This window comes from Oncorhynchus keta, chromosome 10 (assembly GCF_023373465.1).
Source record: "Oncorhynchus keta strain PuntledgeMale-10-30-2019 chromosome 10, Oket_V2, whole genome shotgun sequence".
Classification (NCBI taxonomy): Eukaryota; Metazoa; Chordata; class Actinopteri; order Salmoniformes; family Salmonidae; genus Oncorhynchus; species Oncorhynchus keta.
The window spans coordinates 39,121,033-39,144,839 of NC_068430.1; the positions used below are offsets into that span (position 1 = coordinate 39,121,033).

Genomic DNA, 23,807 nt, shown 5'->3' on the forward strand with positions numbered 1-23,807 from the left:
ATAACCTTTGCTATAAATGCCAAAAATCCAATCTTACTGAAACGTATAACTTTTTGGCCTATCCCCTGTACTGGTACTATCTCTACCACCCCCCAACCCATCTTCCTCTACTTTCTTCACTACCTATGACAACTGCTGCACTACTTAAACCCTGGAAACCTCAATCTGCCTCTTTCGCACAGGACATTTCTGATCCCCATTTCCTGACCCTTGGTGCATACCTCTGTCTCTGATAACTTCACACCTACCACCTCCAATATTTCACCCTCATTCATGTCCATTTCTCCTCCTGTCTTCAGCTCACTCTGCCTACACTTTCTAACATTCTTCTTTAACAAACCATCTCACTTTTTCCCACAATTTTTATCTGACTCAAGTTCACCCTCTTCTTCCCTCCCTCCCTCTCTTTTTTCCTTCCATTCCTCCTCCATTTCCCAAGTATACGTCTCATGATAGTACAACACTTCTCCTGACAACCATCTTGTTCTTGCTTTCTGTGGGACTCCATTTCCGGTGAGCAAAGACCCTCTCAAAACCGTTCTCCTAAGAACAAACAATGACTTCCTGTCCCATTTCGCATTCACGAAAAACTGGATTCCTATTTCATCAGAACTGTCTAGACGGATGTTCACAGTATTGGTTAGTACTTAAAGGGACCAACACACACAATGATCAAAACCTGGTAGCTGCTACATTGTATAACTACTGCCTACTCAGGCTGTCCACACTTGACACTTACATGCAACTTCTGCTATCAGAATACGAAGATTCAGCCTCTTCTCATAGACTAGACATAACATAGTAAACGTAAATGGGATACTCAAACTCAGTGGCGATTTTAGCATGTCGATCTCAGTGGCCGTCAGTGCCGTTTAAGATGAGAGGACGATTTTGAGCATGGCCTTAATTCTATTACAGAATATTGGAGGACTCTCATTCATATTCAATTTACCCAGTTCAATGTAACAGCGATAGGTTTAGGCTCTACATGATCCTCAAATTTTCCAAACCCATCATGAGGTTGCTACAACCTAGCCTATGAAACCACAACTTTGTCACGCCCTGATCTGTTTCACCTGTCCATGTGCTTGTCTCCACCCCTCCAGGTGTGGCCCATCTTCCCCCTTAACCTTTGGGTATTTATACCTGTGTTTTCTGTCTGTCTGTCTGTACCAGTTCAAGTTTGTTTCTGTGCCCCCCAGTTGTGGTTTTTCCTGGGCGCCTGGTTTTTGACCCGTGCCTGTCCTGACCCTGTACCCGCCTGCACCTTTGCTCCACCTCTGCATTACCAAACCTGACCTTGCCTGCTGTCCTGTTTGGCCTCTCAATTTTTATCTGAACCCTGCTGCCTTGACCTGTCATTTGCCTGCCCATGTTACAATAAACATTGTTACTTCACAGTCTGTCCTTACCTGATGAACTTAGGTGCACACACAGGTCGAGAGACACATTTGAGGTGACAGACCGTGATATTCAATACCGCCTTGCACACTCTTGCCTGCATCTAGCTGATATAGGGTGTAATCATTAGTCCAACAGTTGCAAAACGAGGAGTTTCTATTGGACACATAAAGGTCTGTTTATCCCTGTTTTGTTCCGTTTAAGAAATGTATTAACAGAATAGGTGGAATGAATACACCCCTGATTGAGTAAATACCGTTCACTCTCATAACAGCCACATTGTATTCTTTCTGTTCCCTTCGTTTGTGGACTTCAATGCACAACACATCAGATGCATGCGAACAGGCAAAAAAAACTTTCCACACACAGCCTACATCATTGTCACCATATTAGCTAAATAAAAGTCACTGCTACAATCATGCAGTAAAGGTAGTGTACACTCAGTAAGTGGTTACACCGGTGGGCCCCGTGACAATAAAGACCAGTACAACACTTGACAAAACTTGGAAGAGTTGTGTTGGCAAGTCATAGCCAGCTAGATAACATAGCATCCCTCTGTTTGAGCAGGGTGTTTCAGTAGGCTACTAGCTGTATTTGCTAGCTAAGTAAGTGAAACTGTAAAACAATTACTCAGCTCTATTTCTTTCATTCGACTTCATTTTGGAAGAAACAATTTGTTCAAAACTGTTCAAATATTGTCTTTCTCTTTGAGTCAACTACTCATCACATTTTATACACTGTAGTGCTAGCTAGCTGTAGCTTGTGCTTTCAGTACTAGATTATTTCTCTTATCCCTAGATTGGGTTCTACATGTCAGCTCAATGTAAGAGCTTTGATAGGTTGGAGGACATCCTCCGGAAGTTTATTTTAATTTTTAATTTAACCTTTATTTAACCAAGTCAGTAAAGAACTAATTTTTTACAATGACGCCCATCACGACGCTGGGCCAGGTGTGCTACAATTACTGTGAAAGTCTATGGAGCCTTTGTCACGTTGATGTCAATGTACCCAGTCCAAGATTGTCTCCACCTATACCATGGTGTTACCCTACAGAGTGCTGTTGATGCTAATCAGTTATTTGGTGACGTGATTATATTTAGTATAGTTTTATCTAAAAATAATAACTTTTTAATGTACCATATGCATTTGTTTCGGAGGATGTACCCCTCCCAGTTGTGGTTTTCCTCGGGCGCCTGGTTTTGACCCGTGCCTGTCCTGACCCTGTACCCGCATGCCTTTGCAATGCCTCTGCATTACCTGACCTTGCCTGCTGGGAACCTTGGCCTCTCCTCTGGATTATCGAACCCTGCCTGCCTTGAAAGGTGAGAAGAGACTGTCATTGCCTGCCCATGTTACAATAAACATTGTTACTTCACAGTCTGTACCTGGTCAAGGTCTCGAAAGAAACAAGGTCGTCCGTTTGTGGGAGTGGTGCTTTCAAGACATCTGGGAACTCAAGGTCAGAATAGAGGTCGGAGCTCTAGAAAGAGGCCGAGTCCCTGTTTGTAATTCATTTGATGACCGTTCAAAATGTATTTTCCCAGTCGGAGCTCGTTCCCAGTTGTCTTGAACTGAAGTCTGGATTTCCCATCCAAGTTTCCAGTTGTTTTAAGGTGGCAGAAGTCATGCTGGACACGTGTCCAAGTTTAACAAAACATAATAACATACAGCTGGCGGGTTATGCACTCTATCCGCAGATAACACTGCTACTCCTACCAGCCCTTTCAAGTAAATCCTTATCATTTATCACCCTCAGGTCCCCTCGGACAGTTCATCAATTTGTATTCTTTCTGTTCCCTTCGTTTGTGGACTTCAATCCCCAACTACACTCATTCCTCTCTGCCTCCTTCTTTCCATCCTCTCCTCTTTTGACCTCACCCTCTCACCTTCCCCCCTACTCACAAGGCAGGCAATACGCTCGACCTCATCTTTACTAGATGCTGTTCTTCCACAACCTCAGCCTCCATCATTGTCACCATATTAGCTAAATAAAAGTCACTGCTACAATCATACAGTAAAGGTAGTGTACACTCAGTAACCTGGTTCTCTGGGCCCCGTGACAATAAAGTAGTCCAACCTAAAATCTTTCCTTGACTTGGAAGAGTCCTGTTCTGCCTCCTCAACCCAGCTAGATAACTTTCTGCATCCTTCTGTTTGTCCCCTATCAGGGTGTTTCCCTTCCGCTCCTGGCTGTATCATTGCTAGCTAAGAAAGTGAAACTGGAAAACAAAACTCTCCTAGCTCTATTTCTTTCTTCCTTTTCCTTCTTTTGCTGCTAAAGTAACTTTCTAATTTGTTCAAAACATCTGTTCAAAACTCTTTGCCACCTTCTCCTCCCTCCTGAATCCTCCTCCCCCTCTTTCTCTTTGAGATGACTACTCATCACATTTTATACACTGTAGTGCTAAGCAAAACGCTGCTAGCTTGTGCTTTCAGTACCCTAGATTATTTTCTCCCCTCCCTCCAGATTGGGTTGGACTACATGTCAGCTCATGCTGCAAGAGCTTTGATAGGCTGGAGGACATCCTCCTCACCTCGCTCATTTTAATTTTTAATTTATCCTTTATTTAAGAGAGCGAGGCACCCCTTCTGTAAAAACAAATTATTATTTACAACTGACCAGTATCCCTACCCTCTCCAAAACTCTTGAACGACGGGCCTTGGCCAGCTATGGACTCCCGCTATCTCCTAGGACCTGTTCTTGATCCAAATCAGTCAGGTTTCAAGACTAGTCATTCAACTGAGACTGCTCTTCTCTGTATCACGGAGGCGCTCCGCACTGCCTAACTCTCTCTCCTCTGCTCTCATCCATGGTGACCTACCCTTCGATGCTGTGAACTATCAGTTATTTGGTGACCCTCTCCGATGGGCATTTAGTACGCTTGTTTTATCTAAAAGGTCGCTAACTTTTAATGTTTTACAATATGCATTTTCTGTCTCCTCACCACGCGCTTCACCACTGGTGTCCCCAGATCTGTACTCCCTCTCCTATTCTCGCTATACACTCACTTGGCTCTGTCATAACCTCACATGGTCAATCTTGCAGACGACAAACTAAACTATTTTCCTTTCCCCCTTCTGATGACCAGGTGGCCACTAACAACATCAATAAACAATGCATGTCTGGCAGACATATCAGTGTTGATGACAACCACCTCAATATGAACTGGAATTACATGGGTCTATTACTGAACTTTTGTTGAAAACTCCATTGTGTCAATCCCCAGAGCGCTAAGAACCTTGACTGTCACTGGACAACACCCTAGTTACAGACCCAACATCATACAGTATAGTATCCTCCTGGTTCAAGAAAATCCGCAAATTAGCTCATTTATGCAGCAGCAAACCAGGCATACATTTTTTGGACTGCAGTGTTGGCTGGGCTGCTGTGCCATTAAACCCCTACAACTCAGGAAGGCAGCCCGCGTGTCCCTTCTTGTGGGAACATTTTGGCATCCAGTTGAAGCTGCTTTCAAGACATCTGCCTACGGAGCTGTGAGGGGAACGGCACCTCAGTGGTACCTCCAGGCTCTGATCAGGCCCTACACCCAAACAAGGGCACTGCGTTCATCCACCCTGGCCTTGCCTTACCACTGAGGAAGTTTGATCAGCCCAGTCAAAATGTATTTTCCTGGCCCCCAATGGTGGAACAAACTCACTCACGTTCAGGACCAGTTGTCTTGAACACCTGAAACCCCAGTCTTTAAGAATACCTAGGATAGGATAAGTTTCCAGTTGATTTAGATGGCACTATTGTAAGTGGCTGTTCCACTGGATGTCATAAGGGCTGAATGCACAACATAATAACATACAGCTCTGGATAAGGGTTAAATGCAAATGTAAATGTAAATGTAGAAAGCAGCCTCTGGTAAGACACAGGGTGACGGCCTATGTATATTTGTAAACAACAACTAGTGCACAATATATCAAATCAAATCAAATGTTGTTAGTCACATGCGCCGAATAAAAGAGTGAAATGCTTACTTACGAGCCCTTAACCAACAATGCAGTTTTTAAAAAATATGAGTAAAGAATAAGAAATAAAAGTAACAAGTAATTAAAGAGCAGCAGTAAAATAACAATAGCGAGACTATATACAGGGGGGTACCAGTACAAAGTCAATGTGCGGGCTCACCGGTTAGTTGAGGTAATATGTACATGTAGGTAGAGTTAGTAAGGTGACTATGCATAGATGATAACAACAGAGAGTAGCAGCGGTGGAGAAGAGGGGAGGGGGCAATGCAAATAGTCTGGGTAGCCATTTGACTAGATGTTCAGGAGTCTTATGGCTTGGGGTAGAAGCTGTTACTGCTGCTCTTTAATTATTTGTTACCTTTATCTCTTACTTTTTTAAGGTATTTTCTTAAAACTGCATTGTTGGTTAAGGGCTTGTAAGTAAGCATTTCACTGTAAGGTCTACTACACGTGTTGTATTCGGTGCATGTGACAAATAACATTTTATTTTATTTACAGCATGGCCAATGGATTCAAACTTTTCATGCCCATGCAGTTGCGAGTCAATGTTTACAGTGCATTCGGAAAGTATTCAGACCCCTTGACTTTTTCCACATTTTATTACGTTACAGCCTTATTCTAAAATGGATTAAATTGTTATTTCCCCTCATCAATCTACACACCATACCCCATAATGACAAAGCAAAAACAGGTTTGTTGAAATGTTTGCAAATGTATAAAAATAAATAAACTGAAATATAACATTTTCATAAGACTTCAGACCCTTTTCTCAGTACTTTGTTGAAGCCTCTTTGGCAGCAATTACAGCCTCAAGTCTTCTTGGCTATAACGCTACAAGCTTGGCACAACTGTATTTGGGGAGTTTCTCCCATTCTTCTCTGCAGATCCACTCAAGCTCTGTCAGGTTGGATCAGGAGCATCGCTGCACAACTATTTGCAGGTCTCTCCAGAGATGTTTGATCGAGTTCAAGTCCGGGCTCTGGCTGGGCCACTCATGGACATTCAGAGACTTGTTCCGAAACCACTCCTGCATTGTCTTGGCTGTGTGCTTAGGGACGTTGTCCTGTTGGAAGGTGAACCTTCGCCCCAGTCTGAGGTCCTGAGCACTCTGGAGCAGGTTTTCATCAAGGATCTCTCTGTATTTTGCGCCGTTCATCTTTCCCTTGATCCTGACTAGTCTCCCAGTCCCTGTCGCTGAAAAACATCCCCACAACATGATGTTGCCACCACCATGCTTCACCGTAGGAATGGTGCCAGGTTTCCTCCAGACGTAACGCTTGGCATTCTGGCCAAATAGTTCAATCTTGGTTTCATCAGACCAGATAATCTTGTTTCTCATGGTCTGAGAGTCCTTTAGGTGCCTTTTGGCAAACTCCAAGCGGGCTGTCATGTGCCTTTTACTGAGAAGTGTCTTCTGTCTAGCCACTCTACCATGAAGAACTGATTGGTGGAATTCTGCAGAGATGGTTGTCCTTATGGAAGGTTCCCCCATCTCCACACAGAGGAACGCTGGAGCTCTGTCAGAGTGACCATTTGGTTCTTGGTCACCTCCCTGACCAAGGTCCTTCTTCACCGATTGCTCAGTTTGGCCAGGCGGCCAGCTCTAGCAAGAGTCTTGGTCGTTTCAATCTTCTTCCATTTAAGAATGATGGAGGCCACTGTGTTCTTGGGGACCTCGACACAATCCTGTCACGGAGCTCTACGGACAATTCCTTTGGCATCATGGCTTGGTTTTTGCTCTGACATGCGCTGTCAACTGTGGGACCCTATATAGACAGGTATGTGCCTTTCCAAATCATGTCCAATCAATTGAACTTACCACAATTGGATAAAGTTGTAGAAACATCTCAACGATGATCAATGGAATCAGGATATATCTGAGCTCAATTTCGAGTCTCATAGCATGTGATCTGAATACTTATGTAAATAAGGTATTTCTGTTTTTAATTTTTAATACATTTGCAAAAATTCTGAAAACCTGTTTTTGCTTTGTCATCATGGGGTATTCTGTGTAGATTGATGAGGATTTTAGAATAAGGCTGCAACGTAACAAAATGTGGAAAAAGTCAAGTGGGCTGAATACTTTCCGAATCAACTGTATCCTTTTGAGCTTGGAAAAGAGGCCATTTCAGACTGATGCTTTATATCCTTAAACCCAGACTTGGACCACACCCTCTCCACCAAATAGCAGGCAGGCGAAGCAAAATAGTGATTACTTTGCAACGCTTGCAGTTAGCCACTGATTACTTCCAAACCACTCATTGTTGAATATGCGATTTTTGACTTGTTGTGTAATGTTTATGTCCAATGGCCGATGAGCACCGATACCTTTTATCTATAATTTATTTTCATATGACAAGGCTTGAAAAGGATTTGCCAGTAGATTGTTGACGTGGTTCATGACGATGACTGCTTGTCTAGCTTGCTAGCTAAGATTTTGAAAGTTACATGATCAGTCCAATCAAAGCTACGTTAGATATAATGTGATTTGACGTCATTTTATCTGTGGCCAATGACGTTGAGCCTTCTTGGATGGACACTTCTAATGTAAATCTATGGCAGTACCCAAGGGGACGTGAACTGTCTAGCTCTCACTGTAGATTCTGCAGTGATCTAGTGTCCCCATGAGTGACAGAACACTGAACCAATCACGGCGCAACTAAAGATGATTACCAACGCCTACGCTCGGTATATTCCACTGGCTGCCCCTCTAACCACAGAAAGCACAGAGCTGAAACACCTGCATTTTGGAGCTGCCTTACTCAAGAAAGAGACTATGTTTGTATGCGGCATTAGTAAGCCATTTTTTTAAATATTGGGTGCAAACTGGTATGTGACATGAATGAATGCCAAAATAACATGCAAAACAGGCAACAACAAAAATATACAGTACCAGTCAAATGCTTGGACACACCTACTCATTCAAGGGTTTTTCTTTATTTGACTATTTTCCACAATGTATAATAATTGTGAAGACATCAAAATGATAAAATATCACATATGGAATCATGTAGTAACCAAAAAAAGTGTTAAACAAACCAAAATATATTTTATATTTTACATTCTTCAAAGTAGCCACCCTTTGCCTTGATGACAGATTTGCACACTCTTGGCATGAATTATTTTCCAACCGTTTTTAAGGAGTTCCCACATATGCTGAGCACTTGTTGGCTGCTTTTCCTTCACTGTGTGATCCAACTCATCCCAAACCATCTCAATTGGGTTGAGGTTCGGGTAATTGTGGAGGCCCGGTCATGTGATGCAGCACTCCATCACTCTCCTTAGTCAAATAGCCCTTACACGGAGGTGTATTGGTTCATTGTCCTGTTGAAAAACAAATGATAGTCCCACTAAGGCGGATCGCTGCAGAATGCTGTGGTAGCCATGCTGGTTAAGTGTGCCTTGAACTCGAAATAAATCACTGACAGTGTCAGAGCAAAGCACCCCACACCATCACACCTCCTCCTCCGTGCTTAACGGTGGGAGATCATCCGTTCACCTACTCTGCATCTCACGAAGACACGGCAGTTGGAACCAAAAATGTCAAATTTCGACTTGAGTAATACTTGAGTAAAAGTAAAGATACCGTAATAAAAAATTACTCCAGTAAAAGTATGTCACCCAGTAAAATACTGCTTGAGTAAAAGTCTAAAAGTATTTGGTTTTAACTATACTTAAGTATCAAAAGTATATGTAATTGCTAAAAATATACTTAAGTAGCAATTCCTTATATATGAAATTATTTGGCACTATTTTTAGTTGTTTTTTTATTTACGGATAGCCAGGGGCACACTCCAACATAATTTACAAACAAAGCTTTATGTTTAGTTAGTGAGTCCGCCAGATCAGAGCCAGTAAGGATGACCAGGGATGTTCTTTTGATAAGTGTGTGAATTGGACCATTTTCCTGTCCTGCTATGCGTTAAAAATATTCCATTCACTCTAAACATGCTAAATTCTCAGAGTATATTGTTGGTAACCTTTGAACCATATATGGTAGAGACATGGGGTTTGGACTGTTGTTTTTCTGTCGGAATGTTCTATTGTATAAACCTTGAATGAATTAATAATTTTATGGGTGAATACCCTACATTCTTTCATAGCAAAAACAGAACCAATAAACCCCTTCATCTTAAATAACATTTTTAATGCTGTTTTATTCATGGCCAAGTCTATATATATATATTTTTAAATCTCTCTTAGTTTATGAAAAGCAGCAAACAAGTTAGTCACTGTAGCTGGCCATAGGGGAGTAGCCCTAATGTGGCCAGTTTCTACATATCGAGCAATAACTGGCCATATGCCGGATTATCAATAGCCTACATTATCATTATCATCAACATACCTGTCAAAAAACAGGTGTAGCCTAATTGAAATGTTGTGATCACCACTTGTCCCAGCTAAACATTTTCTTCCTGTAAAATCATATGGACAGTAAGATTTTTTTTGTGTAAAATAGGTCTACATAATACTGTACTGCACAGCTGTTGGTTTCTTCCAATAATCACATTCAAGTTCAGCGTGACCACCGCCGATGCAGCGCTCGTGAATCGTAGCCTTCACTGCTGTTAAACGGTAGGTCATGCACTTTAGTGTCATCAGTGGCTGCTAAGGTATAATACAGCATGTTCTTGTTTTGCAGAAAATAATGTATATTGTCAACGTGTGAGATTAGATTTTTCAAATAATGTGCATAAACATGATATCAGATTACATATGTCAAGCCTTAAAAGTGACAACAACCAGGTGCACCTGTTTAGAGTATGTAATGAATGGAACAGTGACTATTTCAGTCTCTAGTTGTATTTTGGTCTCAGTTGCCCTGTTTAAAAGATAAGTACATTAAGAGATTTCCATTGGGACCAATGACCAGCCTCTGCATTACTCACCGGAAGTTGCTTGGCTGCATTTTGTCCCACAAGGTGCCAGTCTCCATGTTGATTAACTAGTAACTGATCTATATTTTCTATTTTAAAATAGTACACTTCACACAAAAGAGCACTGGAAATCAGATTTCTTAGTTATTATGAAGTAATACTGCGTAATAAATCAAATGAACTAATTTCTGCTGTATAATAGTTGTTGATTGACATGTTTCACTTATGCAAATACACATTCATTGCAATTGTCAACCTTATCTCCATTTTATACAGGATTTTGTAGTAGTATGAGAGTATACAATACAAATGAATAAAGATAAACTCCATAGCTCTGTCCCAGATTATTTTATTAGCATTTTCTTTCTCTTTTTTATTCTCTATTTCTGTCAGAAACACACATTCTCATATAATCGCATAGCACATTTCCCTTCTATTTTGAGGTGAGTGGAATGTGAGCAGAGTGTGTGGTGCTGCTACTGTGGCCTTTGATTGTTCTGTATGTGTCTATAATCAATCCCATTGGTGGTCCCTCTCTGGCAGAATATTTTACATCAAGAGTTCCATGACACTATACAAAGACCCTCTCCTTTTTAAATTGTATTGATTGTTGTCCACTGTCTCTCAAAGCTAAATCAAATCATGTCCTTCGACTGGAGAAAGTACCATGTCGGAGATGTTTTTTTTTTTGTGGAGGGATCACAAAAAAAACTTTTGCTTTGTTTTTGCCACTTTCCATTTACCCATTTTATTGAATGATAAGTTCAGCTACAAAAAAAAGTATATAATTTAACTGTAAATCAAGGCCTCAAGTGGTGTATCGATAAAAAGGTTCAATTTGCCTATCGTGGAAAAATAGGACTATCGTGTCTGGGTATGCTCATGTATGGCTGTCTTTGTTTTGTATTTTATCTTCAATGAGGAATGATCGTTTATTGAAACTAGCACCACGATCACATCCTGTGACTAAGTTTGCTATCTAAATGAGATTTCGTCAACTTTTAACATTGCACAAATATATACTACAGGCTCTCTGCTCTACAGAAAAATGTGATCTTAAAGGGTGAAATGTGAACAGCAATTATGGAGTATGTAGCTTTTAACTATTTTTTTTGTTGTTCTTTTGTGTTGTATTGCTACATCTGAATCTGGAACAGGTGATTGGTACCTAACTATTCTAGTCATCGTGGTCATCCCTGCCATGATCCCCGACATTAGTATCATGTTTGCCATCCCTCTCACTCCTCTCATTCTCCTTCTTTGATTCCTTCACCACCTGGAGGAAGAGAAGAAGAGAAACAAACCTCAGTCAAATTCCACCACTTCCTGCAAATGCTTTCTCGTGAAACTACACTGTATAATGAATATCAACGTGGAGATAGAAAGTATGGAACACATTTTCTTGATACCAGGAAATATTTGGAATGTTTACCTCTCCATCACGAGTCTCCACTGTCTTAATCACCACAGGCTTCCTGCTAGGGGTGTCTGGGGTATGGTCATAGCCTATGAGGGGATAAGCCCGTTTTAGATACTGTGCATGATCATTTATATACATCTAATAGATTATGGATATGTTAAATATAAAGATAATACTGGCAAGTATATAGGTATTTGCATGGAGAGGGAAATACATTGAGAGATAAAGACTAGTATTATTGGTAATGTGATGGAACTCACCCCTATCACCACTACGGCCATACTGGGAGGGATGCATGGGAACAGTAATCCTAAAGAGAAATGAAGCAATAGGTTAGCTCAGGAATGTGTTCATAATCAGATGCGAGTAAGGAGGTCCTAACCCTTATCCTCCTCACCTGCTCTCCTCTCCCTCCAGCAGCTTGCGGTAAGTGGCGATTTCTATGTCCAGGGCCATCTTGACGTTGAGCAGGTCCTGGTACTCCCTCAGGTGTCGGGCCATCTCGTCCTTCAGGTGGTGGATCTCGTCCTCGTGGCGGACCACGTTGTCCTGGTAGTTATTGGCCTCCACGCCAAACTGGTCCTCCATCTCACGCATCTGCCTCAGCAGAGCCTCGTTCTGAAAAATACACATACATACAGTGAGGGCAGGAGGAAATGGGGGATTTTATTAATAGAGTATCTTGCATCTTCAGGATGCCCAGCCCATATGGGCTTATAAAACACTGTATTCCATCACTAGGGGAAGATTGGGGGAGATTATTGGGGGATGAAATTATAAGGGATTTTGCTCACTCGCATCATCCTCTACTTACATGCCTGACACACTTGGGTGATTCATGGCTGGCAGTCATTTTGGGTTAAGACTGAGATCATTGTACCGTTGTTGCCCACTCAGCCAGTGTAAATTGGGGTTGATTACAGACAAATAGGCAAGTTCTGTGAGGCCTCACCGTGCTCTTCAGTGCATCAATCTCACAGCTGAGGGACTGCATCTGCCTCCTGTGCTCGTTTTGCTCTTGCTTGGACTGCCTCATAGCATCAGTGTTACGCTTGGCAGAGTCTGTCAGGTCAGCAAACTGCAGGAGCATAGAACAAACACACAAATAAGAACAGGTGTTACTCTCTGTGTGTGCATGTGTGTGTGTGTGCGCGTGTGTGTGTGTGATTAGGTCGTGTGTGTGTGTCCATTGTTCTCCCCTCACCTTGGACTTGTACCACTCCTCAGACTCATACATGTTCTTGGAGGCGATGTTCTCGTACTGGGCCCTGATGTCCTTGAGGGCAGCGGTCAGGTCAGGCCTGGCAGTCTGGTCCACCTCCATCTTCATTTGCTGTGTCTGGAAACTCACCTGCACCTCCTCGATCTCCTGAGAAGACAAGAGCAAGTGAGGGGTCAATTGGAAAAAAAGGCCTCTAAATAGCAGGTTGAATCCAAAAAGGTATGATTATGCATGGATCATCATGAAGACCATGATTTGTGGTCGACCATTTCAGCAGCTGCATCTACCTCATCATGTAGCTTCTTGAGGAACTCAATCTCATCCATCAGAGACTCGATCTTCCTCTCCAGCTCCAGGCGAGACAGAGTGGCATCATCCACATCCTGGTTCCAGATCAAACTGTTATTAGTAAGTATTTCATCGACCCCCAAACAGGTTAAACAAATATTTTTGTCTTGATCAGATAACTCTAACAGTGAGTGGGATGCAGTATTATATCAACAATGCAATGCCATCAATATTGTGTTTTGTCATACGTATCTTAGTTTGTATTCATTAGTGCACACTGTTAAAACCGTACATTTAAAAAAAAACAAGCTTTTCTTTTTAGAGTAGTTCAGATTAGTCCCTCGCCATTTCGGTCTGTTTGTTTCCATTTGGTTCCTACAGATGTAGGATCTTAATTTGACCACCCTGTTGCAGGGGAACTTGCCTGCAAAGCAGGACATTTAAAACTTGTAGTGTATTTTAGATTTAAAAGGCTTCTGAAGTTTGCAATTTCCACTTTGAAATTTTAGACTTGAAAAATGCATGGACCCCTACAAAAATATCCATTAATTAGAATTCACATAATAATTCATATTTCCTGTTTCCGCAGGATTATTTTTCTGCTGTAGCAAGTTGGCTCAAATTAAGATCCTACATCTGTAGTGAAAACCCATGATTGCACGATTCTCAGAGTTGTAATGTAATCATAATAATCAGCTCTATCTCAGCCAAACAGAAGATGTCACTGTTATGCAGGGCTATGAGGTAAGGGACGCTTTGGGTTGGGCTCTGACATCACAACCGGCGAGCCAAATGTGATTATCCAGGCTGAGAATTTCAATCAGACTTTTACCGTCAACTATTGAATCGCTGCCCAATATATTGATTTGGTGTACATTGTGATGGTTTGAGTCTAGGGTATGTTAACCTTGCGGAAGACAAGCAGGTTGCTCTCAGCCTCAGATCTCTTCTGATTCTCCTCATCCAGTCTGTAAGAAGAAAATACATACAAGGAGAAAATATTTATTACAATCATGCATAGGCCTATGGAAATTCCTGTTGTAGATTCATATTATCTATTTATGGAACCTCAGACCTCCATCTTAGAATACATCAATTAATGGAAATTCCCTATGTAACTCTTTATGGCACTTTAGAACTAATTTGATATCGTTCACAATACTTGGGTTATAGTCTAGGTTTCGTCCAGCTCTGGATAAAGGAAGCTGAAGCCTTGGGACAGGATGGAACACAGTGCTAATTGCATAGGGGCTATCTGAGGGTTTGTCCCAAATTGTAAGCTATTCCCTACATAGGGCTCTGGTCAAAAGGTGTGCACTTTATAGGGAATAGGGTGCCATTTGGGATGCAGATCTAGTATGTCTGGCTGGGTGTCATAGGTCTCCTCCTCAGAAAGAAGCATCAGCTGGCAAAAAGCCTCTGGATCAATTTGGTAATTCACTGTCCTGTAAAAGGATTTGGGAGCGTATCCAATGGGGTCAGCAGCTGCTACATCAAACAAATTTGGCTAATTACCACTTCTTGGAGGTCATCTGGACACACCCTGTCTTAAGCCTGACAGCTCTGGGCATTCTGCCACCAAAGTCTATACTACGTAAGCCTAATAGTATACTGACTGGTCTGACTAAGCCTTCCCTTTCCTAAATGTCAAATATACTTAACGTTTTATAAGCAGATTTAAAGCGTAAAAATATCAAGCCTGGTTGAATAGATATTCGAATAGGTTAAAACAGTTTGATAAATCTTTTGGTTTTTTATTAGTCATCATAGGACAGGGTCATAGAACACGGAGTGTCTCTTCCACTGTTGTGATGAGTCATCAAAAAATGATATCATAAGTCCAATGATATCATTCAGTTCACACCATATCCACTCTGTATCTAACATGGAATCACAGCAGGCTCGCTGGGGATTGGCTGTCCCTGTGGTCAGTCACTTGATTGCTTGACGTGTGCGTGTGTGTGGGGGAGGGTTACTGCATGTGTGGGGCTTGCTGCCTCACCTCATCTTTAATTCATGCCATGTCACAGGGGTCCTTTTTTCCTAATGGGGTCCCAGGCACCGTCCCATCATCACAGGGGGACATTGAACATCCCCTAATGGAGCCACTCTCATTGAGTCACATTGATTTTTCCAGATGCTATTTTTCTCCCCACCTACACCTCCCCCTCTTCCTCCTCTTCTGCCTCTTCCCTCTCTCATTCCCCTCCCTCTTCTGTCATCCTCTTTCTACCCCTCGCTGGGGCAGGGAAAGGACATGGGGAGTGTTTGTGCGTTTACATGTAGTTAGTGGGTGTCTACAGAAATTGTAACTCAAATGGGGAAAAATACTGTTTCCCATAACTGGTTGTCTGGCTCTTCTCAAGTTTGAGTTTGAAAGAAAAATCTTGTGGTTCGGTTTGAAAGGGCTGATGGAACTGCAGTGTAATTTAAAATGAAATGTGTTATTGTCTATATTTACATTCCATGGATGCAGGAAGTTTAATCTTCCGTTTAATGGCATTTGTTTGATTTAATAAAACATATTTGATTAAATAATCTGCCTCAACAGTTGCTGAGATGTCCATTGAAAGTTTGTAAATACTATATAAATGGTCAAGTAGAAATGTTATAATACTGTAGTGCCTTATTTTCCTTGGTGTCCCATTCATTGCTTGGTTATGATATGCTGAAGCATTTAATCTTTTTTATGTTGGATCCTTCCTGCCCAATGCCATGACATTTAGCGTGTTTGCACACACACACGCACGCACGCACACACACACACACACACACACACACACACACACACACACACACACACACACACACACACACACACACACACACACACTGCAGTAAAGCACAGAGTGCGGTAGTATGCTGCGGTGCTTTTGTGTTCATCCTTCCAAAGTGCCACACCCCAGCCAGCCTACCACTGCTGGTATGGAGTTTTTGGTTGGAGCCCAAAGACCCCTGGTCCTGTATCAGTGTTTAAAATACAGCCTATAAATATTGTGGTGTAAGGGTCTGTTTAAAGATTAGTGGGGGTGATGGGAGGGTGGTGGTGGTGTGAAAGTCACAGACTGTACACAGACACACACCCTGTTCCCTCACTGCCCAGAATGTATCTATTAACATCAGAGTATAAAAAACTGCTAGTCTGCCAACTTCCTGAAATACACTCTCAATCGTTACACCCCCCTTTTCAAATACCACTACCTCCCAAAATCTCTCTACATCCCTCATGAACTTCCCAAACAACCGCCCCCCTACTTCTTGCTCCTAAAATCTTTCTACAGTACGTCACCCATGCACCCATGCACTACCCAAGCATCCTTACAACCCTCCCTTACCTTAACCCTCACTCTCCAAACATCCTTCACACCCCACCCCTCCCTCCCACTCTCTCATCCATGTCACCCACCTCTGTTTGATAAGGTTCATGTCTTCTGCCAGGTTGTCCCTCTCCACCTGGTACTGGTCCCTCTCCTTTCCCACGTGGTCCAGCTGGCGCCTCAGCTCCCTCAGCTCCTCCTGGAAGAGCTCGGTGGCCCGGTTGGGCTGTCCCTCCTGCTGCTGACCCTTGAACTGGCTCAGCTCCTGCTGCAACCCGCTGTTCTGCTGCTCCAGGTAGTGCACCTTGTCGATGAAGCTGGCGAAGCGGTCGTTGAGGTCCTGCAGCTCCACCTTCTCGTTGCTGCGGGTGGCCAGGAACTCGGCGTTGACCGCGTCGGCCAGCTGGAAGTCCACCTTTTCGTAGGTGAGACGGGGTGGCTGGGTGCTGGAGCGCTGGCGCTGCTGGTGGTGGTAGTTGGAGGAGCGAGTGGGCACCACAGGTGATATAGAGCGCATGTAGTGCCCGCTGGATATTGGCATGCGGGAGTAGGAAGGCGAATAGGAGGACATCGAGATGGGGTTGGGGCCCCCGAATGTGCGACGGTAGGAGGTGGAGGCGCGTCCTGAAGGGTGGTTCATTGAAGGGTGGCTCATGGTTGATATTTGGTGGCCTGTAATTTTGCTAACTATTTATTTCAAACTATCTATCTCTCCTTACTGTCTCTGTCTGGTGGAGCCGAAGGTGCCTGGGAGCAGGGAGTGAAGCAACAGGATGTCTGACTGAGGAGTGCTGTGGCTTTTATATACACGAGCTGGACATCCCATCTGCCTCACCCCCATCCCCCGCTGCCTCCCTGCAAACACCCTCAGCCACACCCTACTTCCCTCCCTCCTAGTCTCCAGAGCCCCTGCCTCCTTCCTCTATCCATCACTCCTCAACATACATGAGTCTTAGGCCACTCCCTGGACCACAGTAGCAGGCCCTCTTCCCCCTTTGTTATCTCTCTCTCTCTCTCTTCCATCTGCCCCTCCCTTTTGTCCATAGCAGGAGGCCAAACTGTTTCCCACATTAATGCCTTCATCTCTAAAGATGTCCCCATCGCCAAGCCCACCTCCCCCTCCTCACCTTGACAGCTGATATATCCTTTGTAGGATGCTGTGTCTGCTCCCTGCTTTTTATTTCTTCAAATCATCTCCTCCTCTTGCTTTGTCCCACTCCTTGTCACTCTATCGTCTGTCTTCTCTTTCACTGTTAATATCCTTCATTTATCTGTAATGGTACAGTAGATGTACATAAGTGACATCATCAGCATCAATTATGTAAGACATTGGAAAGTTGTTCAACAAAGTACTTTGTGCAAATAAATACAGAAACAGACATTTGTTTTATTAATCAGGATTTTATATCACAACGCTCATTTGGTTAAGATTGCAGAGCTGAATTCATTTCCTCTTTCTCTCTCTTTCCTTTTTATTTCCACGGTAATGGAATACTTTATTGATATTCTGGCAGGCAAGGGCTATGACTGTGCAATTTAATCCTGCATGACCGACTGGTTTAGAGTGATCTCTGTTTGAATCCTGCTCAGCAGCTTTCAGATCAACACTTTGTTGTTCTTATATTCAAGATCTGGTCATGTCCTCTGAGCTCAGACACAATGACAATGTAAATGTAGTATTTTCATCTTTTTGTGGGTATTGTAGTGAGGTGCGTACTGGCGGAAGAGAAGTCAGGAGCAGGAGAGCGAAAACTGATTTACAACGGTTTCGTTTAATATCCATAAACCACGTCAACAGAACAATACAATAAATGGGTCAAACAAAACCCGGTAAACACCAGCATACCGTTGCACAAGCACTACAAGAAAACAATTACCCACAAGGACATGGGGGGAACAGAGGGTTAAATACACAACATGTAATTGATGGAATAGGAACCAGGTGTGACAAGACAAAACCAATGGAAAATGAAAAGTGGATCAGCGATGACTAGAAGGTCGGTGAATTCGACCGCCGAACGCCGCCCGAACAAGGAGAGGGACCAACTTCGGCGGAAGTCGTGACAGGTATTTTTCAAACTGAGACAAAGGGTTTTTAGAAAAAATTTATATTGGTTGATCAGTCTAACTTTTATTGTAACAAAATTAATTAAATACATAACGCTTACTTTGCAGTACATGGGTAGGCTCTGGACTGAGTAAGCCTTGAGAATCTGAGGGAGAAGCAGCAGGTTTCCAAGGCAATAGACTTCTTCATGTGTTTCTCATGAGTCCAGGGTGTGCTGCTGCAGGACAGAGAATGAGTGGTCTGGTAACAAAGAATTTGGAAAGTGACTAGGAGGAATGCTAGGAGTCCAGTAAGGTGTCATTAGCAAAAACCACCCCCCCACTAGTGACAAGGAATCTAAGAAAATAAGTCAAAATTGACATTCCAAACAATTTAGTCATATTCAAAATATACAGAAGCATAATATGTTGATAACGAGTGAAAGAATAACTTCTTACTGTATTGAAAATGGTATACTACAGTGCCTATTGCTCAGTTGTTGCTCAGTGTTATTGTACTGCAGTGCATAGCCTCAAAGCAACTTGTAAAAAAGTACACTGTGAAGTTCCAGGAAGCCTAAATGCATTCTACTGCAGAGGCAAATTAGTTGCCAGCTCTGTATGTTGGGTTGTGTGGGTTCGTGTGCATGTACACGGAAGACCTGTACTAATTAGCGATTTGTGTCTCTGAACACCTGTGTGTAAAGGGAACACGGATGCCACAAATGGTGTACTGAAGAATACTGTCAGGTGCAACTGTGGTAAAGCCGGTTAAAACAGTGTACAGTAAGGGTGTATTTTTCATTTGTGAAATTATTTTAATGTGGTATGAAAATAGAAGGCTTTATGTTTCTAGAACCGTACCGCAATTGAGAGTCGATTCAAGTTTAGATGGAGTATTTGGCTGTTTTGACTGCCAGAGCCAATTTGCCTCAGGTCCTGGTCTATAAGAACTAAGGTTAGGCTCCTTTAGTCCATAGGTGTCACGTTCGTCATAAGGATCGGACCAAGGTGCAGCGTGGTATGCGCACATTCTCTTTTTAATGAATGAACAAAAACAACAAACAACTAAACGAAACGTGAAGCTATATAAACTAGTGCTGACAGGCAACTAAACATAGACAAGATCCCACAACTAACAATGAGGAAAATGGCTACCTAAATATGATCCCCAATCAGAGACAACGATAAACAGCTGGCCAACATAGACATACAAAAACCCTAGATGACAAAAACCATAGACATATAAAATATATATATAACCAAAATATTTAAAAAAACCCCAGAGAATCTAAGGTCAGGGCGTGACAGTACTCCCCCCCAAAGGTGCGGACTCCCGGCCACAAAACCGAACCTATAGGGGGGCATCTACCCTGGGTGGCGGCTCCGGTTCTGGACGCAGCCCCCCCTCCTTACACTGATCCCTCCGCTTTTGTGGAACCGGACCGTGGATCGTCGCCGGAGGCTCTGGACTGCAGCTCGTCGCTAGAGGCCCCGGACTGGGGACCATCGCTGGAGACCCCGGACTGGGGACCGTCGCCAGAAGCTCTGGACTGGGAACCGTCGCCGGAAGCTCTGGACTGGGAACCGTCGCCGGAAGCTCTGGACTGTGGTGGCGCACTGGAGGTCTGATGTGTGGGACCGGTACAGGTGGCACTGGGCTGATGACACGCACCTCAAGGCGAGTGCAGGGAAGAGGCACAGGACGTACTGAACTGTGGATGCGCACTGGAGACCTGATGCGTAGACATACAACAACTAGAGTACCCACCCTAGTCACACCCTGACCTAAACAAAATATATAGAAAAACTGAGAATCTAAGGTCAGGGCGTGACAATAGGGTCAGGGCGTGACAATAGGTGGGCAAGTGAAAGACATTCTAGCAATCCATTTTAATGTTGAAGCAATGCAGAGCATGCACCTTGTCTACTGTGGGGATGTGGGGATGTTTTCCCTTTCTTTACAGTACATCCCTACCTCCAGGTATATCTCTCCCTCCCTCCCCCTCTCCTTCTCCCTCCTGCTCTGTGATTTGCTCCCTCCCATTCCTCTTCTATTCATTTTGAGATCCAAAGACACAACTACATTTTTTCTCCCAATTATTCAACAATCTCTTTAAAACATTTCATCCATCAAAGTCTCTCTGCCTCTCTCTCTCTCTCTATGTATGGCTGCATGAGTGCAGCAGTACAGCACTTGGCCAGCTGCTACCCATGTCTGGCTTTCTTGGTAATTCATTTCCTGTGTGATGGACCTTGCACCATAATCTAATCAACCTGCGTTATAGTAAAGAACCTTGTCTTTCGCTCCCTCTCTCTTTCTCCCTGCTTCTGTCTTTCCTTGATGGAAGATTACACACTGCAATTCTTCACTGTTCCTTTTTCCCCGATAAAGACCAATATTCTCAAATGGCAACTGATCAGGTTCCCCATGACCTGAGTCTCTATCCCCTCCCTTCACACACACACACATGCACGCACACACCTCAAAGCTAACTTATCTCACTGTAAAATCTAGGACCCAATCACCTTCTGATGTACAGATATCATGTTTCCTGTATTAGTGCTTCCTCCCAGCAGACATACCAAGCAGCATCCATTTCAAAGACATGAGTGAGTCTAGCAGCTTGTAATTAAAGCAACCATGACATGCTTAATTGTTCACTTGGCTAAAGCTGCAGTTAACCATCTATCAACACCGACTACACAGGTCAGACCAGGTAGGTAATGTCCGTGTGAAATGTGCATGAAACACATTGCGCAGACAGAGAGGGTCACCTCGCTTGTAGTCCTAAGGAAAGTCCTAAGTCCTAAGGAAGCCTTATTTCTTACATTGTCAACCCAGAAAATATTAAGTATTATAACATACAGCTGGGAAGAACTATAGGATATCAGAGCGATGTCAACTTACCAGCACTACGACCAGGAATACGACTTTCCCGAAGCGGATCCTTTGTTCGAACCACCCAAGGCATTCCAACTGATTCCAGAGGCTGACCCAACAAAATGTCGCCACAGAAGAGGTAGACGGAGCAGCCTTCTAGTCAGACTTCGGAGGCGCGCACACCACCCACTTCTTCCGAGTATATTACTCACTAATGTCCAGATTCTAGACAATAAGGTAGAAGAAATTAGGGCAAGTGTTGCTTTCCAGAGAGAAAGTAGGGATTGTAACATACTCTGTTTCACGGAAACATGGCTCTCTGGGGTCATGCTGTTGGAGTCGGTACAGCCACCGGGATTATTTGCGTGTCACGCCAACAGGAATAAACATCTCTCAGGAAAGAAGAAGGGTGGAGGTCTATGTTTCATAATTAACAACTCATGGTGAAATTGTAAAAATATACAGGAACTCAAGTCCTATTGTTCACCTGACCTAGAATTCCTCACAATTAAATGCGGACCATATTATGTCCCAAGAGAATTCTCTGTGGTTATTGTCACAGTCGTCTATATCCAAATTTCTTCAGCCTTCTTCACCACACTGTCTGTGTGGGTGGACTACTTCAGTTTGTCTGTGATGTGTATGCAGAGGAACTAAAAACTTTCCACCTTCTCCACTGCTATCCCATCGATGTGGATAGGGGGGTGCTCCCTCTGCTGTTTCCTGAAGTCCACGATCATCTCCTTTGTTTTGTTGACGTTGAGTCAGAGGTTGTTTTTCTGACACCACACTCCGATTGCCCTCACCTCCTCCCTATAGGCTGTCTCGTCGTTGTTGGTGATCAAGCCTACTACTGTTGAGTCATCTGCAAACTTGATGATCGAGTTGGAGGCGTGCATGGCCCTGCAGTCATGGGTGAACAGGGAGTACAGGAGGGGGCTGAGCATGCACCCTTGTGGGGTCCCAGTGTTGAGGATCAGCGAAGTGGAGATGTTGTTTCCTTCCTTCACCACCTGGGGTCGGCCCGTCAGGAAGTCCTGGACCCAATCGCACAGTGCGGGGCTGAGACCCAGGGCCTCAAAACTAATGATGAGCTTGGAGGGTACTATGGTGTTGAACACTGAGCTGTAGTCAATGAACAGCATTCTTACATGGGTATTCCTCTTGTCCAGATGTGATGGCGATTTCATCGTCTGTGGACCTATTGGGGCAGTATGCAAAATGCAGTGGGTCTAGGTGATATGATCCTTGACTAGTCTTTCAAAGCACTGGAAACTGGTAACCACATATCATTAGGGGATTTTAACAAAGCAAATTTGAGAAAAAGGCTACTGAAATGGGGCGGCAGGGTAGCCTAGTGGTTAGAGCGTTGGACTAGTAACCGGAAGATTGATTTGGCAAGGTACAAATCTGTCGTTCTGCCCCTGAACAGGCAGTAAACCCACTGTTCCTAGGCCGTCATTGAAAATAAGAATTTGTTCTTAACTGACTTGCCTAGTTAAATAAAGGTAAAAAAAAAAAAAAAAAACTGAACTGAATGACTATCGCCCCCACTTCTGTCATTATGAAGTGCTTTGAGAGACTAGTTAAGAATCATATCACCTGTCACCTAGACAAGAGGAATAATGTACCTATGTAAAAATGCTGTTCATTGACTAAAGCTCAGTATTCAACACCATAATACCCTCCAAGCTCATCATTAAGTTTGAGGCCCCACCCTGTGTGATTGGGTCCTGGACTTCCTGACGGGCCGCCCCTAGGTGGTGAAGGAAGGAGACATCTCCATTTCGCTTATCCTCAACACTGGGGCCCCACAAGGGTGTGTGCTCATCCCCCTCCTGTATTCCCTGTTCACCCATGACTGCAAGGCCAATGATCGTGGACTTCAGGAAACAGCAGAGGGAGCACCCCCCTATCCACATCGATGGGACAAACTTTTACAGATGTACAATTGAGAGCATCCTGTCTGGCTGTATCACTGCATGGTACGGCATCTGCAACACCCACAACCGCACTTCTCTCTAGATGGTGGTGCAGTCTGCACAACGCATCACCGGTGGCAAACTACCTGCCCTCCAGGACACCAACAGCACCCGATGTCACAAGAAGGCCAAAAACATCAAGGACAACAAACACCTGAGCCACTGCCTGTTCACCCTGCTACCATCCAGAAGGCGAGGTCAGTGTCGGTGCATCTAAGCTGGGATCGAGGACTGAAAAATAGCTTCTATCTTAAGGCCATCAGACTGTTAACAGCCATCACTAACACAGAGGCTGCTGCCGACATAGACTCAAATCATTGACCACTTTAATAAATGGAACACTAGTCACTTTTTTAATGCTACTTTAATAATGATGTTTACCTATCTTGCATTAC

At 43.5% G+C, this 23,807-nt stretch overlaps 1 protein-coding gene across 1 annotated transcript; it reads right to left on the bottom strand.

Annotated features, from left to right (window-relative positions):
* Positions 1-10,585: 10,585 nt before the first annotated feature.
* On the bottom strand, positions 10,586-17,287 carry LOC118388673 (plasticin). The gene is made up of 9 exons (XM_035778018.2): positions 16,590-17,287; positions 14,091-14,151; positions 13,183-13,278; positions 12,878-13,042; positions 12,626-12,751; positions 12,071-12,291; positions 11,934-11,983; positions 11,686-11,759; positions 10,586-11,529 (listed from the first exon to the last, which is right to left on the bottom strand). The coding sequence occupies exons 1-9, from the start codon at positions 17,153-17,155 to the stop codon at positions 11,431-11,433; spliced, it is 1,458 nt and encodes a 485-aa protein (XP_035633911.1). The 5' UTR covers positions 17,156-17,287; the 3' UTR covers positions 10,586-11,430.
* Between the last annotated feature and the right edge of the window lie 6,520 nt (positions 17,288-23,807).